We start from the raw sequence: 17,102 nt of genomic DNA, 5'->3' as shown, positions 1-17,102 counted from the left end.
CATTTTCAATGGCTTTTGTCCTTAATGGCTTTTTTCCCCCTTGCATTACTTTTACTTTTATACTTTAAGTAGTTTTGAAACCAGTACTTTTATACTTTTACTTGAGTAAAAAACTTGAGTTGATACTTCACACAAGTATTTTTAAACTCTAGTATCTATACTTCTACCTGAGTAATGAATGTGAATACTTTTGACACCTCTGGTTCTATGTTGTTTTATTGTGTTCAATAAAGAAGAAGAAAAAAATAAATCTATGGCTCCGTTGTAGTTCCCGGGACCCGCCGCTAGGTGGCGCCAGCGAGCCGGCCGTGGCCTCCGCGCAGGCAGCGCCGCAGAGCGGCGGCGCTCCAGCTCGAGTGCAGCCCAGCCCCCCTCACACCAGCCCGGCTGCCTCAGCTCAACGGGGGCGGTAAAGCGCGGCTGTCTCCGGAGCTCCTCTCTCCCCGCCGGATCCAAGGAAGACCAACTCTCTCTTGTTTTGTTTTACTTTTTCCTCCATAACTTCTGGAATCCCGCAGGTATAAACCATTTCCTGGTGTTTTTTAGATGAATATTTCTCTAAACCAGCACTAGAGCACAAAGACGGGTCAGTCACCCACGACTACGGTGCGGCTAAAGGCTGATTTATGGTCCCGCGTTACACCAACGCAGAGCTGCGGTGCGCGTCGCCGCGTACCTTACGGCGTAGGGTACGCGTCGATAATTTAGCCTTAACTGAGACTAGCCTGCTAATGAGCACACCCTCCTCTCTCTCTCCACATTCAGGGGTTATCACCACCGGGATACGAGCTGTTTGGCGTCAGCTGATGACTGTGGAGTGTGTGCGGAGGTCGGGGCCGGTTCTGGGGGAGGAGGAGGCGGTAGCAGAGGCGAGCTAACGCGGCTCCACTGCAGAGGACGACGGGGGGAGACTCCAGCCGAGCTGGACCTGGATCAGTTCATGCTGCTTCTTTAATCCCGGCCTGGATGACACCACAACGAACCTGACCATCATTTTAAACAAAACCCCCATCCCACCTGTGATTTGGAATATCAGTAACAGATCAGAGGGGATTATTTCTGCACCTCTAAGTGGATTTCGGCCTCCCCTTGTCTGCAAGGAATACACTTTTGCACATTGAGTGAGCCTCCTCACTCAATGTTTTCAGCAGCGGCAGCGGCCACCTGACCCCCCCACCCCCTGCACGGCGGCCGGACATGCTGAAGTGTATCCCCCTCTGGCGCTGCAACCGCCACGTCGAGTCGGTGGACAAGCGGCACTGTAACCTGCAGGCGGTCCCCGATGAGATATTCCGCTACAGCCGGAGTCTGGAGGAACTTCTTCTGGATGCCAACCAACTCAAAGAGCTGCCAAAGGTATGCAAGGGTTGTTTTCCCCCCTCCTCAAGTCAGCTCTGAGGGAAATGGGGGACACATGCATGCACGTATTTTGTTTTCCCTAACCCCCAAACATGGATGCAAGTATTGTTTTTTCCCTCCCCAAGTCACCTCTGAGTAAAATGGGGGACACATGCATGCAAGTATTTTGTTTTCTTCCCCAAGTCACCTCTGAGTGAAATGTTCGTTACATTTTTGTGTCAGATTTTTGCTTTATAATCTGTGAAGACTCCCTTCTGGTGCAAATTTTGCAAGTATCCCCCCCTCCCCAACTGACCTCTGAGTAAAATGGGGGCCACATGCATGCAAGTATTGTTTTTTCCCTCCCCAAGGGAATGTGGGATGGATTCATTACATTTCTGTGTCAGATTTTTGCTTTATAATCTGTGAAGACTCCCTTCTGGTGAAAATTTTGCAAGTATCCCCCCCTCAAGTCACCTCTGAGGGAAATGGGGGCCACATGCATGCAAGTATTGTTTTTTCCCCAAATCACCTCTGAGGGAAATGGGGGCCACATGCATGCAAGTATTGTTTTTTTCCTTCCCCAAGTCACGTCTGAGGCAAATGTTGGAAGGATTCATTCAGATTTTTGGTTTGTAATCTGTTGAAGATTCCCTTCTGGTGCAAATTTTGCAGGTATTGTCCCCCCCCTCCCCAAGTCACCTCTGAGGGAAATGGTGCACACATGCATGCAAGTATTGTTTTCTTCCCTCCCCAAGTCACCTCTGAGTGAAATGTGGGATGGATTCATTACATTTTTGTGTCAGATTTTTGCTTTATAGTCTGTGAAGACTCCCTTCTGGTGCAAATTTTGCAAGTACCCCCCCTCCCAAATGACCTCTGAGTAAAATGGGGGCCACATGCATGCAAGTATTTTGTTTTCTTCCCCAAGTCATCTCTGAGGGAAATGGGGGACACATGCATGCAAGTATTGTTTTTTCCCTCCCCAAGTCACCTCTGAGTGAAATGTGGGAAGGATTCATTCAGACTTTTGGTTTGTAATCTGTTGAAGATTCCCTTCTGGTGCAAATTTTGCAAGTATTGTTTTTTCCCCAAGTCACCTCTGAGGGAAATGTGAGATGGATTCGTTAAATTTTTGGTTTTTAGGTTTTTAATCTGTTGGAGACTCCCTTCTGGTGCAAATGTTGCAGGTATTGCCCCCCCCCAAGTCACCTGTGAGTGAAATGGGGGCCACATGCATGCAAGTATTTTGTTTCTCCCCCGAGTCACCTGTGAGTGAAATGGGGGCCACACTCACCTTGCACCACTTCCCTGACAGTTGAGTTACATTCACCTGTTTGAAACAGCAAAGGTCAGTTTCCAGGTGACGTAAGCAGGACATCAGCTTCAATCAGATGTCCAGAAACTCCCTCATCAGGTTCTTCCTTGCTGGGATGAAAGTCTGACCATTCACCCCCTGCAGTGTTGTATCACCATCATGTATTACACAGTAAATGGGTCTAATCTTCCACATATTTAAGCATGCAGCTGTTTCTAATAGTCAGGTTGGACTCGGGTTATATCTTTGATTACAGCTTTGAGAGAAAATAAGTGAATTGTTAAGAAATCGTCATGTTATTGTCAGTTAGGTGTAGGGCTTCTCTGACTCCAGGGTGAGTAAGATGCTTGTTTAGATACACCAGCCCGGGCCTAAACAGCTGGTATAGAACATGTTGCTTGTAGCAGTGGCAACAGCGGTTAGTGAGACTGAATTCAGTGTAGGAAGGCATGTGTGGAATGACGTGCAAAGCTGTCCCCACCCACACCCCTACAATTTGAAATATGACAAAAGTTCCCTTTGCAGTTTATTTTAAGGGAAGGAGGATTGTTGTTTGTCTGTTTCCCCCACCAATGCTCCCCAGACCCGGGGAACAGAACTCTTGTTTTATTTAGTTCAAGGCATTGTTCATTTCGAGGACAATGCAGTGGCTGTGATTTTTATCTGGCTGGGCGCTTGAATGAACGCAGTGGCCGGTTTTATACACTGTCAGTCTTTCACATTTCGTCGCTGGAGCTAAGTGGTGACAGAGAAAGGTGGCGTGTTTGCCAGAGAAGACCGTTAACACTTTAAGGTCAGCAGAGGCTGAAGTGTTGGCACATGGCTGCCTTTGGGGAAAAAATAACAAAAGAGCACGTTTGTCTGGGGCTTTGGCAGCGAGTACAGATTTATCAGTGTAATGACTTCTATTTTTCTGCATTTTGATGAAGGATGCTCTTACTCGAGCACATGAGCTTGCAACGCCTGCTTAATATAAAGCCTTACACCTACACCGTAGACTAGAATCAGTATTGTGTATTTGCGTAATAGTTGTCCTAGTTGTTCCTAACTGTCATTAATGGGATCTTTCCGTGCTAATTAGACACACCAGCAGGTGGAAAACCATACAGATTCATACTTGTTGGACTCCCACAATGTACCTGGTGCGTGCTCCCTGAAATACAGACAGATGCGCCCGAATACTCCAGGCCAGACAGCTAACCGACAACAGTCTCTTTGTGTGGCGCTGGCTTCAACCGGGAGACATAAATGCATGGTGACAGAATGTCTCGTGTGGTTGCAGTAAATGCGTAGCGTGCAGACACAAAGCGCATGGGACCTCTCTGGTCCTCAGAGTCAGCAGGGCTTCAGTGAGGAAGCAGTGTGAGAGGTCAGGCCCATGCAGAGTTCAGAGCAAGAGCGCTGACTGTACAATGAACGGCATTACCATTATGACCTCACAACTAATCGCCCGAATGCCTGTACACATTTGTGGTGCCCCTTTGCTGTCACTATGTGTTCCACTCAGGGACCTGTCCACCAACATACTTGTCAGTCTTTAGCTATCATCCGTCAGTTCCTGTCGGTCTAACATTGACGGGTGTTTGTCCTGCTCTTCGGTTCATCTCAGGTGTCTGTAAACAAGCTTGTAATCCATCAGTTTGGAGCAGTTTAGCACGCTTGTTGACTGCACCTCAATGTACAACATATGCTATAGATGGAGAATAATCGGCTCAGAGGTGACACCTTCAAACTTTCTCTTCCACACTGACCAGTCCTGCAGGGATAGTTTCAGTCAGAGGTGTGTTGTAACACGTTTAAATAATACACCATCATATTGTTTCTATCACTGTTAAATTGCTTCAAAGGTTATAAATGTTGTTTTTTTGTGTGTGTGCAAAAATAACAGAGAAAGAAACAGGCATTAAGTGTGGAGGCTTGTCTTGCTGTGTGTGGATTGGTGTGGATCATGCTGGTAGGGATTTAACATGGGGAACAGATGGAGATTTAGATGTCCTCATAGTTTCTTAAGTTCGCAGTGACAACCACCCCCCTATTGCAAAGTATGCTCTGCGCAGTAAGGTTTCCATTTTCTACATCAGGAACCTTTTTAGGACGGCAAAACAGGAGAATTTAAAGATTATTTGATGTCAGGCAAAATTTTATCCAGGCACTGATTACACTACATGGAGTCGTAACAACATAAAGCATGACTTATGTGTATTGAGGGGGTTTAAAGAACCTTTTAAGTAGCAGGTGGTCAGGAATTCCCCATATGCTCATAAATCCTTAGCTGCTAATGCTGCATCCCGGCTCTCTTTGGTGATTGCACAAAAACTAATCTTAAACAGTTCAGAACAGGTCGCTTGTTTTGCTGCTGTTTGCTCACAGACGTGTGCTTTAATCACTGATCACAGGCTCCTGTTAAAGTGTTTGATATATCGTTTAACATCATTTAGTCATTCACTTTTATTCATCAGGCAAAATGTTACTGCTTACTGTTGATTGCACACTGAGATGGGTATTAAGAGCCGGTGTTAAACAGTTGTAGTAGTATTTAGATAAGTAAAGGAATTCTCATGCAGTGCAAACGATGACGAAGCTACCAGCGTTGGGTGATGATGCTAAACACATGGGTGTTTACATTCTGCATTCTTCAGAGCCGCATTCCTAACATCTGAGCCGACTTCACTAAATGCAAAGGCGACAAAATACATATTGCTGCATGCACGCAAATGAAAAGATGCAAGCATCTGTGAAAATGCGTGCAAGCACAGCAGCAGCAGCTGCTCCATCTGCAGAGCAGCGTTCTGTCTCTGATGTGATGAACGTTGTATCGTGCAAGGGCCCCATCCTCTTCATGTTGAGGTAAACGTTCTCAGTAGTACAAACTATTTTGCAGTCGTTATCTCTGGATGCGGTAGATATTGATTTTAAGCACTTGTAAGTTATGTTCTCAAAAAATGCCACAGATGACATAAGATAGTCCCTTTTTACAGCATTAACAGTTGATACCGTTATATTTAGATGTCAAAGTCCAACTTATTTGTTGACAGGACGCAGTAGGAGGTGACAGACCTGTCGCCAAGTTTTTTCTGCTTTTTTTCCAGAAGTATTTCCAGGTTTGTTTTAGCTGGTCAAGATATGTTTTCTATATAGCTTCTAAAAAGTAGTAATAAATGATTAAATACCAAGTTGTTGACCTTATTTTTACTTTTTAGACTAATAATTTCAGCTAGGGGCGAAATTATGTTGGTCTGTACTGTATAAACACATACTACTTTTATACAAAATGTTTAAAACTATTTGGAGTGCATCTTAGATAAGGTTCAGCTCAAGGTATAAAAGGATATATATTCATCCCTGTGTTAGCTTATTGGGGACTTAGGTATGTGGGGATTTCAGTTAATTTTAATGCATTTTAAGTGTATTTGTCAGACAGTGTTTTCCGACATCACGTGCATCACAATCTCTTCCTGTCTGCACAGTTAATACAGTCCTCAATCTTGTTTCCTTATGCCAATATTTCGCCAGAATTCTTTTTTTAAAGGATGAACTTTGACTGTACTTGCAGGAAATAATTGTCCACTCACGCGCATTCCTGCAGACTCAACATGTGTGGATGGGACTAACTCGGGCACATTCACATGGTTTTGAACCTGAGGTCTGTTATTTTGACAGATTTTTTGCAACTTTATAACCAAAATGATCAAATCATATCTCATAACGAAAACAGCTGGACTAAAACTAGTCACGTTTTTTAAGTAACATCTGGCATTTATTGAAAACGCCATGTCTTACTGAGCTGATGGTTATATATACCTCCATCTTCTGCCTCGTAATACTGTCTTGTCCATCTATTTTCCTTCTTTTATTATTTTTCCAACACCTTATAGATATCACAGATTCCTATGGCTTTCCTTTACTCTGTAAAAGCATTCACGTCAAAGGTATGCACCGCATGCGCCAGTGTGTGTGTGTCTTATCGGCTTTCCACATGGTGCATTCAATTTCTTTTTGCTTCTTTAACCAACTAGCCCTGCCTCACAGATAATGTTGTGGAAAAGGGAATTATCTTTTTAGCCTTTCTCAAGTCGCATGACAGGTTACAAAGAGGTCCATTCAGCGGTCTGGTCCCCTCCCTCCCCATTCCCAATATCCAGTGTCATAGCTCCCCGTGCTTCTCTGTACTCCGCTCCAGCCCTGGCCAGGCTCAAATGATCTTTTTCTAAAGATTTGTTTTAGATCAGTTGAAACGGCTGTAAAACAAAAGAGGGTCTTTATTTTTAAGAACCAGGTGGACTGCAGGTGCAGTACCCAGCAGATCAAAACCAGAGCTCTGAAAGATACACTTCACCCAGGAAATCCACCTTTTTTTTTTGTCCTAGCTTTTCCCTTGTTGAACTAGGGTGTGTCAGCATGCTGCTTTGCGAAACAGGTTTTATGTATGTTCCAGCAGTATTATTACCCCATAGGACCATCTAGGTACAACTGAAGTTCAAAAGTATTTCAGATTTCCATCCTTGTGACTGGCAAGAGCCAAAACCTTGATAAGCACAAATGCATCCATTCCTGATATAGTATTGCACATAATTCAAGAGTAATGTATAGTCTTGTCTCACTTGGGAGGATGACATGCACATAATTTATTTTAAACAACGGGGAAGGATATGCACATGGCAATTAGGAGAGATGACGGTGCAGCTTCTTTAATCCTCTGCACTAGTGTGTATGTGTGTGTGGTTGTGTGTGTGCGCGCCAAAAGTTCTGTGACTTAAGAGCAGATTAAGGCACTTCACCCGGCCATGAAAACTCCTCAACACCGGAGTGCTGACCCTCGTGTAAAGGCCATTTTGTGCACTTCCTCACCCAGATCTGCTTTTGTGCCTCTTTTTTTTCAAACTTATAAACACACTGATAAAGATCTGAGCACTTTCCTCTCATTTCAGTCACTTGTGTGGCTTTTTCTCCCAGGGTCCAGTGAAACCCAGACAGGCTCCTTTACTTATCTGAACACGTGTTGGTCTCATGTTGTTTACCCTAGTAAGTCAAGCTTATTTATCCATCTCGGCTTGGATTTATGGGTAAAGGTTTAGTGCAGCATAAGCAATGTTTGGTGCTATAATTTGGAGCAAACACATATCACTCAGTGCGGTTACATGCACATCTAAATCAAGCTATTGCTGACAATCTAGCTAAGGATTTAAATGGAGTTTCCGAGAAATCTGAGCATATATGCGCGGGAAGAGAATTGAATCGTTGAGTGAGGTGCGATCGACTCCACGATGCGAGGCGGTGCTACACGGTCTTTCGCGTTAGCATTCTTCCGGTTAGTTGGAACAATTAGTAAACAAGCGCAGCAGATTGGAAGCAGACGTAGAAGACGAAGACATGGACGCCAACGATGCAGCAGCTCTGTACATTTGGTACACACTAAGCCTGGTCATGTTGCACGTAGGATGCATGCAAAGTCCTCCTCTTCTTCTGCTACTGTGTTGTTGTCATCATGCCGTGACTGTTGTTGTTCCTGCTTCCGTGCTCTCGCTGCTTCCGGGAAGGGGAGTCCTCGGCAATTAGTCGCTCGGCTATCCCTGGTTTGCATACACTTGCTGGAACAGCTCGAGTTGAACCAACACTAGTAGCTTGATTTCAAGAGCTCCAGTTTGGTTCAACTACAGCCGGACTAAGGTTTATACCTGGTTTTTAAAACTTTATCAGTCGGACTAAGGCAATAATTAGACTTCCTCTTAGTGCATGTAAATGTACTGACTTGTGTCTACAAACTGTAAAGTTTTATAGTTTCTCTCAGGCACAAACTGAACTAGTCTAATAAGATAAATTGCACCTGCCACTGACCTCTGCATTGAAACCACGTTATTCCACTGGTTCCTCTGTTCTTTTGAGCTTTTGGTGTTTTTGGCCTTTTTGACTCATGAAGAACGACTCTTTAATAAGAATATTGATTTCAAAGTTTGTTTTCAAGTGTCAAGTTAGCCTAAGATCTCCTCGGTTTGTTATTGGCCCACTCGAACTGCGGTGACTGTGAGAAAACAGAAGGAAAGTTGTCTTTTTGTCTGTTTTTATTCATTTTTAGTTATGTTTGTTGCTCTAGTGGCCTTTATTTTGAAGGTGGCTGGATAGGCAAGTTTGGTAGAGGGAGATACTCTGTAAAGAAAGAGCAACAGGCCGGGATTCGAACCTGCGATGCATCCTGAATATGGGACGTCCACTTAACAAACTGAGCTATCTGGGGCCAAGAAGGAAAGGTATTTTTTTTTAAATCACCCCATTTATGAAGAAACTGAAGTGTGAGGGGCCTTTATAATGCAAGAGCACATTCAGCAGGTTTTCTTTGTCTGAGCTGATGACCAGCTGGTCTCACATCCTGCCTGCTTACCCCCCCCTCCACCCGTCAAACCAGTGGGACAGAGGGGTAATGGGAGGTGCATGCGTTAGTGCAAGAGAGTATATCGTGGATATGGGAGGAGGGGGGGGTTCTTTTGCTAGAGATGGATTAACGGGAGAAAAAGGGCCTGTGCCAACTCCATGGAAGGACGTGATCGGAGAATCGAGCTGAACCTTCACTGATCCTCTGCTCTCTGACACTCTGATTTTTCCATCATCCATCCATGAATGGATGATATGCGTATATGCACATATATTTTTATTTAATTTTTTTAATTTCTTTTCTATTCATTAGGGCTGGGTATCGATTCAAATGTCAAGAATCGATTCGATTCCGATTCTTAATATTCAGAATCGATTATCATGATTCGATCCGATTCGATATTGATTTGGCTTAGTGTTATTTAAAATGTTTTTTGAGCTGTACCCTGAATTATATGACTGTAAAATAACTAGTGAAATAATAATTTCACAATAATTATTGTGAAATAACTAAGAAATAAATAACTCAAACAGGCCTTTCAATATCCATTTAAAGTGCAAAAAAGAAAGAAATTGCAACAGTGATGAAGAAGAAAAAATAAATAAATCGATCTTTAGACATTTTTAGGAATTAATATGAGAATCGATTTAGAATCGGAAAATCGATTTTTTTTTTCAACACAGACCTACTATTCATATAATTCTGAACTATTATTATATCTTTTATATGGGTGTTGGTTTTTGGGGTGTTTTATTTCTCCTTTCTTGGTTCTTGTATATGACAGCGCTGAGTGAGTGAGATGGAGATGTCCATTTTCCCGAGGGAACCTCCCAAAAGAATTAATAAAGTCGCCTCAATCTGAATCTTAATCTGATTGAAACATCAGAGTCAGGGCTGGTACGCCGTGTCAGATGGGAAAACGGCAGGCGTAGAAGTGGTCATGGACCTAATGGCCATTCCCCATAATAATTCTGCATGGTGGTCATGAATTTCTCCACGTATCATACAGTCTTCTTTTAGAAAAACAGTGGGCTCGTTCTCACAAGTAGGGATTTCTTTTTGCTTGCAGAAGAAAAAAGAAACCAAGAAATTGCTGCTGTAAGCCACAACCAAACACCATTGATTTCACCCCCTTCTTGATGCATCTATACAAGCAAGAATCAGCAAAATGCCAAGCATTTGCTCATTTCAGATACTCAATTAAAAACGTTTGTAATCTGACTGTCAATATAATGAATAACACAAATGACGTTTGGACACTCCTGGAGAGCTGCAATATTTGCAATATTAATTCATAACAGTAATGATTTTTTTTCTTTTAGGTTGACTATTTTAGTTTACACTAGTCCAGGGACAGCAGATGCAAAATAGCCTTTTTGGCTAATTCTGGCATATTTGACATTTGTTTAAATGTATTATTAATGTGCATTGTCCCTGATAACTAAACCTTTAAATAGATAAATAAAATTATTGTTTGCAAATCTGCTTGAAATGGAGGGTAAGGAAACAACAAAGACCATGTATAGCTTGTGATGTCACTGTGGGTGCTTCTGTTAACTTTCAATCCACAGCTCTGTGTTCATCAAATGATCCTTTACCCCCCGATGATTTGGACTAGCATGTGTGCAGTTGTCTCACCAGTCCCCTGTGCACTCTGGCCGGAGTCTCAAACCTCAGAGGTAAACATAGAGGCAAAACTGTAGTGAATAATTGATGGTTATGGTGGCAGTGGCAGCTGTTTGCAGGAGGGGAGAGTTTGTGGCCGCTGTTGCATTATGATAGGGGTGCAGATCTGTCTGCTGCAGACATTAAGTACACATGACGAGATGTGCAAGATTATACCTTTTTTTTTTTTCTTTGTACCACAATATTTATGTGTTGATTTTGCTTAAAAGCTTTTCCATGCTTGTACCTTTTAAGACAAAGCTGAATATAAGAGCCACACTTTTATATTTGTTAATTCATCTTTTAAAAATTGAAAGCTTTTAGTTTGCCTCCTTAATCTTAAACAAAGTATGGAAAAACCCTGAAAATACAGTCTTATTTGCTTTCTGATTAACACACTTGCATAGGACCAAGAGCTAATTTCTCAGTGAATGGATGGTTATTGTTCTCTGAGGACAGTTCTGAGTTTAAATGTGTTTATTTGGCGCATTTTCAACAGGATATATCAAAATTACAGACTGAAAAGACATCTCTGCTTGTGCTAAATATGAGAAGTATAAATTCAAGTATGACATTTCGTTGTGACGATGCTGTTTGATCGTACGTGAGCTCTGGATCCACACAGGTCTGCACACAAATGGCCCTTTGAGGCTAATCTGTCAGGGTGCCGATGTCCCTGTGGAGCGATAGGTCATCCAAGATGGCTTTAAAAACCAACCACAAACAAATGCTACCCTTTATCTGCTGGCCACATGCAATCAGTGAAGGCTTTTATCAGTCTGAGACCTGATAACCTTCACATCCTCTCCCCAAAGTCTTTTATTCCTTTTTTTTTGTGTTTGTTTCTGTCACTTTCAGTTTCTCCTTGTTATTTACACCCATTTTTTTTTTTTTTTTTTTTTTTTTTTACAGTTAACTGAAAAAAAGAAGAAAGCAGAGCTTTGCCTCCTTTCACGAGCTGCTTACAATTACATAAGAAAGGCACATTAAAGTTTAACTACTGGCTGAACCAGCAGCTACCTCAGCAGAGCTGTTGTTCGTGTATATTGAGTTTAGAAGCAGCTGTTGGGTTCAGAGAGGCTTCGTGGGACACTAGACTCTCCTGGGGTTGTTCTCGTGGCAGAGCTGCCCGAGGACGGCCTTGTTTAGCTTTTCATGTGGGGCAACCTATGCACTCAGTCGGTGCCTGAGGTCATGACAGTCTGATTTGTTGACGCCTGTGTTTGTCTTGTTGATTCCTTTCTGTTGGGAGCGACTCGCGGAGCAGGAAGCGGGAATAATCAAGTGAGCCGTGGAATGCCTTGTTTTTCTGAGACTTGCTCCGCTCTGAACCTTGATTGTACAACATTTGAGAATCTTTTAAGACCACGCCTGATGATGGCACATTTTAGAAAAATCAACATTTGTTTTTATTGTTTGCTCCCTTGCTCCTTGTTTCCCCCCTCCCATCACGTCAAGGCGTCTGTTTTGGTATTCGTTCCCCGCAGACATAGTCAGAAGCTCCCAGTCAGAACTGATAGGCTCTGATAAATGATGTAAAGCATGTGTTTCTGTGTAATCCTACAAGAGATGGCACCAGCCTCCTAGGAATGTTAAGTACAAGATAAAGAGAGGTAAAGGAGAGGAACGATACATTTGTGGCTGCTGCAGTGTTTTATTATAGACATTGTACCATATCCAACTATCTTTATTTCAGTTCCTATTGAAAGATCTGTTATCTAAACTGGAGTCTAAATGAAAACATTTGGTTCCATTCTGGCAAATATTTCCCCCAGCAATATTTTCAGTCTGTAGTTGTCTCCAAATCTCGTGAGGCCCCTTTCAGAGTCACACAAATGCATTTCCTTTGAGGAAAGATGCTGTAAATATCACAGCTGAAAGTAAAAGTAAAAGTGCTGGGGGTGAAGTACACAGAACAAAAAGGGAAGTTTTGCTTTTGGCTGTGAAATGAATCTGTGTCGCCTCGTAACTTTTTTGTGCATATTTCCAGACCAAATGTGGGATTGCATGCATTGAAAAATCTGAATCAGAAAAAAATCTGAATCATTTTGCAATATGCAATACAGTGGTTTGTGTTGTAGCAAAAGAAAAAGCTGTTGTTGACTCAGTCTTTTATTTATCTTTTACTTATCTAACATATGTGTCGTCTTCTTTTCCTTATTGATTGCTGAATTGACGGTCTACTGTTATCTTCTCATATCAGTGGATGGTACTGAAGTGAAATTATGAGGAAAGGGAAACGGCTATGTTCTTTCTAAATCATTTTTCTGCTGCTCAAGGTGCCGTCGATGTAAGATCTGTAATATACAGTCAATATTCTGATTGTCCAGTACACTGATTTTATAATTCAAGTTTGTGTCATATTTTTGCTCATGTTCCCTAACAGTCATACAACATCAGCCTGAGGAACTCTGCAAAGACCGAACTTGATGCCATTTTGTAAAAAGTTACAAAAGCCTTTGGGAAGTTGGGCGCGTGTGTTGAAAAGATTAAAATACATAATTTTGACATAGACAGATGGACAGATCAGACAGATGCAGGGCCCTTCTGTTCATAGCAGCCTGTTTTATGGAGTGGAGTTAACCTCTCCGCCCGGCTGCACCCCCTCTACTCTGCAGGGTTTGCAGTCTCTGTTCATTATGCTACCATGGAAAAGTGAATTTTGATCCAAATTTCACTTTGTATTATTACACCAAAATCATATAATTCCTCTGACACATTGGCATGAAAACTCCTGTGTTTTACATTTTTACAGGCAGACCATAAAGACTAGTTTGTGTCTTACTGACGATGCAGTTGATAACAAATGAGAGCTTGGTCTTCTAATGGGGAAAACAAATTAAATATGGTGCCTACAAGAAATAGACATTCCTCGCTAGGGACTCAGTTATTGTTTATCAACCCCAACTTCTACAGATGTAATTCCATGAAAAGGTATATATAAAAAAAAACCCAGAAAAGTAGGACCAAGTCATCAACATCTCTGTACTTTACAAAGAAAATAGTAAAGACACACAAAAAAAAATCACTTCCATTGTTTTTTATTAGTAACACAAATGGGAAAGCAAACATTTTGTTTGCCAACAAGTATTTAGAGTGGGGGGAAAAAAAAATCCTCAAAGAACAAGAACTATTTTAACAGAAAATTTTGACAAATTGGTTGGGTAAGTCTTAACAAGCAACAATGTGAATGAGAAGGGTGAAAATTAAGGCTTTTTGTTGATTTCTTTACAATGTGATTAAAAATAACGCCCACAAACATAATCTGATTCTCTGGGGAAATGCTCGTCACGCCTGTTTTGAAAATCTGAAGCAGCCAAAAAAAAAAAAAAAGAAATGTCAACAGTGCATCTGTTGTTAAAAGCAAAAGCAAAAGCAAAACGTGAGAGATAAACAGATTTGACTTGACTGACAAGGAAATGCAGCATGATGGAATGGGAAAGTTGGTGGTGGAAATAAAGCCCTTCAGGCTTCATATTCCTACCATGAGCTGGTATTATGGTGTAACATTATGCTGAAAATATAAACGGTTAACTGAATAAAACTTGAGACCTGGATGGGAGGTTATGTTATGTCTGAGTTTTTGAGCTGGTTATCACACCATGCAGCTAAATACATGCTCCTTCTCAAAAAGGTAAATTATTGCCCATCGTTTTCTGGCTTTAATCCATATTTAACACTAAGATGTATCAGTTTTATACTGTTTATACATTTTTGGTCACAATTTTGCTTTGGTTATTGGGAGTTCATTGGTTTTATCTTTCTTTTTTTTTTCAAAACAAAAATAAGTCCAACAAGTTCCATAGCGGGGGGTGCTGGGGTGGGGGTGTCTGTTAATTACTACAACAGTCTGCCGGGAACTGTATTGTTTTTTTTTTTAATGATTTTGTTCCTGTTTAGAGCCACCAGCATGGAAACGGCCTGAAGTTCTGTTTATGAATAATCTTTTCATACTTTGGATCCAACAATAGGTCTCTGTCACAGCTGGTCAGTTAGTTTTTGAGCAAACACAATATGACATATGTTGAGTGTGTGGGTGGTGCCACATGAGCAGGTTCGGGCCTCTAATAAAGAGATGATGATGATGATGGTTGGATGTTTGTGTTTAAGACGGGGAGGTGAATTGAAAGCACGCACAGCAGGATTCTCTGGAGACGACAAAGACGCGCGCACGCATGCATGCCTCGTGCCCATGCTGGCATAGTGTAACAAACAAAGCACAAACACGTCTGCAGAAGAGGGAGATAGTAGCAGCTTGTGGTCTCTACGGCTGCATGTGTGCAGTCAAGTGGGTCGTTGGCTGGCCTCGCTAAGCACATCGCAAACAAGTATTTCCTCAGTCACTGTTGTGCAACAGTTTATTTAACTTAACAAAACCTGTTCAAGGCTCCCGCAGAGCTAAAAGAAATGTCAATTCTTTGAATTCCTCTATGTAGTATGCCAGTATAGTACAGCTTAGGAATGGGCGATATTTTACCGTTCACGATATACCGTCCAAAAAATTCCCCACGGTAAGAATTTGTCATCTCGCGGTAAAAATTATAAAAAGAAAGAAAGATATGAGCCAGAAAGAAAGAAAGAAAGAAAGAAAGAAAGAAAGAAAGAAAGAAAGAAAGAAAGAAAGAAAGAAAGAAAGAAAGAAAGAAAGAAAGAAAGAAAGAAAGAAAGAAAGAAAGAAAGAAAGAAAGAAAGAAAGAAAGAAAGAAAGAAAGAAAGAAAGAAAGAAAGAAAGAAAGAAAGAAAGAAAGAAAGAAAGAAAGAAAGAAAGAAAGAAAGAAAGAAAGAAAGAAAGAAAGAAAGAAAGAAAGAAAGAAAGAAAGAAAGATTCCAGTTGATGACGTGTTTGTGTAACAAACATGGCGGATCTGAGTCATTCCAGTTTTGCAGTACAGGTGTAACTCATTTAATTGGTTTTTATTAATTCAATTTAATTGGTGTAGTTTAGTAGCATTTAGTATTCTTTTAGAGCAGTGTTTTGGGGGCTCCAAAGACTAAATGTGGTGATAGATTTATAGTTAAAGAGGTGGAGTTGAATTGGTATTTTTTTCTATCGTCATTTTTATCGTTATCGGGATAAATGCCAGAAATTATCGTGATAAATTTTTTAGTCCATACCGCCCATCCCTAGTACAGCTCGTAGTATAGTAATGGGTATTTTGAGAAAATTTCCCTAAACTATCACTTTACTTTGAATAAACTAATCCCAGTAATCAGACAAACTGCTTAACTGTAAAATCCCAAAGGCACAGTCTGGATATCAGTGTAATATTTAGGTCACACTTCCAGCTGTGGACGACATTACCATTACTTTTCGTTTTAGTAACTTACACCGTCAGGACCGGCTTATCCTGCTATGAATCAAGCGAGTTGTCGGCGCACTGAGGGCGCTAACAGGAGTGTCGTTAGGGCTGAGATGAGGCCGTGCAGCTGTGCATCTGTTAATCCCATGTCACTCTAGTGAAAAACGAGAGGGGTGCTTGTGCTGATTCTCGTCTTCATCACGGTGGCTCTGCACAAACTCAGTCCTGACTGTCGCATCACCGGTTGTTCCTGGTCCTGCGGTTCTTTTAGGATGTGTACATCCCTTTAACCTCTGCAATGTGTTTATTAACTACTCATAAAAGCTTGTAATTCAGTACTGACCCGTGTTGAAATATATAATCCACCGAGGACAAATCTACACATCTGTACAGCCTTGTTTCACCTTATTTATTTAACAAATCTGTCTTTGTTTCTTTCATAATTCCCATGCAATATAAGTAAGCCAATTTATAAGAGTAGTTTTGTTTATAACGTCTAAGTTCAGGGCGAGGTTGGCTTTTACATGCCCTAAATACTCACTCCCTGAGTCAGGAAGACCAGACTTCAAACTCAAATCAACAAAAACGTTTCCCTGTTTCCAAAGTTCAGTGCAGCACAGTTCGTCTTTAATGCACATCCAGCCGAATTTGATTTACTTGCACTTGAAAATGTTAAGTGGCAAAGAGAGTGACCTGGCGTGATCTATGTACCTGGCTCAGTTTCGCTGTGTTTGCACTGCATCACGTGAGACCTAAGGAAATGCAGGCACGTCTGGAATCCCCAGGAGTTTGCCCTCCCTCCTGGAGGCTGAACTCGCTCCTTCACTCACACACGACCTTATTTCAACATTCCTGGTGGAAAAGCCTCGCACACAGACACCGAGCGCTGAATCCCGCCCGGTACGCACAATTGGCCTCAGATGAATTCTCAAGTTAACCAAAAGCTTAATTCTAGCATCCATTTGTTAACTATGCAGCTCTTTTCATTTTAATAGTCTTTTAATTAAGTTAACACACATCTTCAGGGGCATGGAACGCAAATGGGATTACTGTAAAAGCAGCACAGCTGAAAGTATGAGCCGTAAATTGCAATTTCGCCTCATTTTGCAGACGC

The 17,102-nt window shown here is 41.7% G+C and overlaps 1 protein-coding gene across 1 annotated transcript in view; it reads left to right on the top strand.

The window, feature by feature from the left end:
* The first annotated feature begins 365 nt into the window (after window positions 1-365).
* The window catches only part of scrib (scribble planar cell polarity protein), a 79,189-nt gene continuing 62,452 nt past the window's right edge, over window positions 366-17,102 (top strand). The window contains exons 1-2 of the mRNA XM_061713617.1: window positions 366-518; window positions 766-1,356. Coding sequence (XP_061569601.1) covers window positions 1,198-1,356 — 159 coding nt within the window. The 5' untranslated portion in view covers window positions 366-518; window positions 766-1,197. The remainder of the gene's footprint in view (window positions 519-765; window positions 1,357-17,102) is intronic.

Source organism: Cololabis saira, chromosome 22, assembly GCF_033807715.1.
Source record: "Cololabis saira isolate AMF1-May2022 chromosome 22, fColSai1.1, whole genome shotgun sequence".
Taxonomy (NCBI): domain Eukaryota; kingdom Metazoa; phylum Chordata; class Actinopteri; order Beloniformes; family Belonidae; genus Cololabis; species Cololabis saira.
Note: the sequence above shows the minus strand (reverse complement) of the source record. Positions and strands in the feature narration are given on the sequence as shown.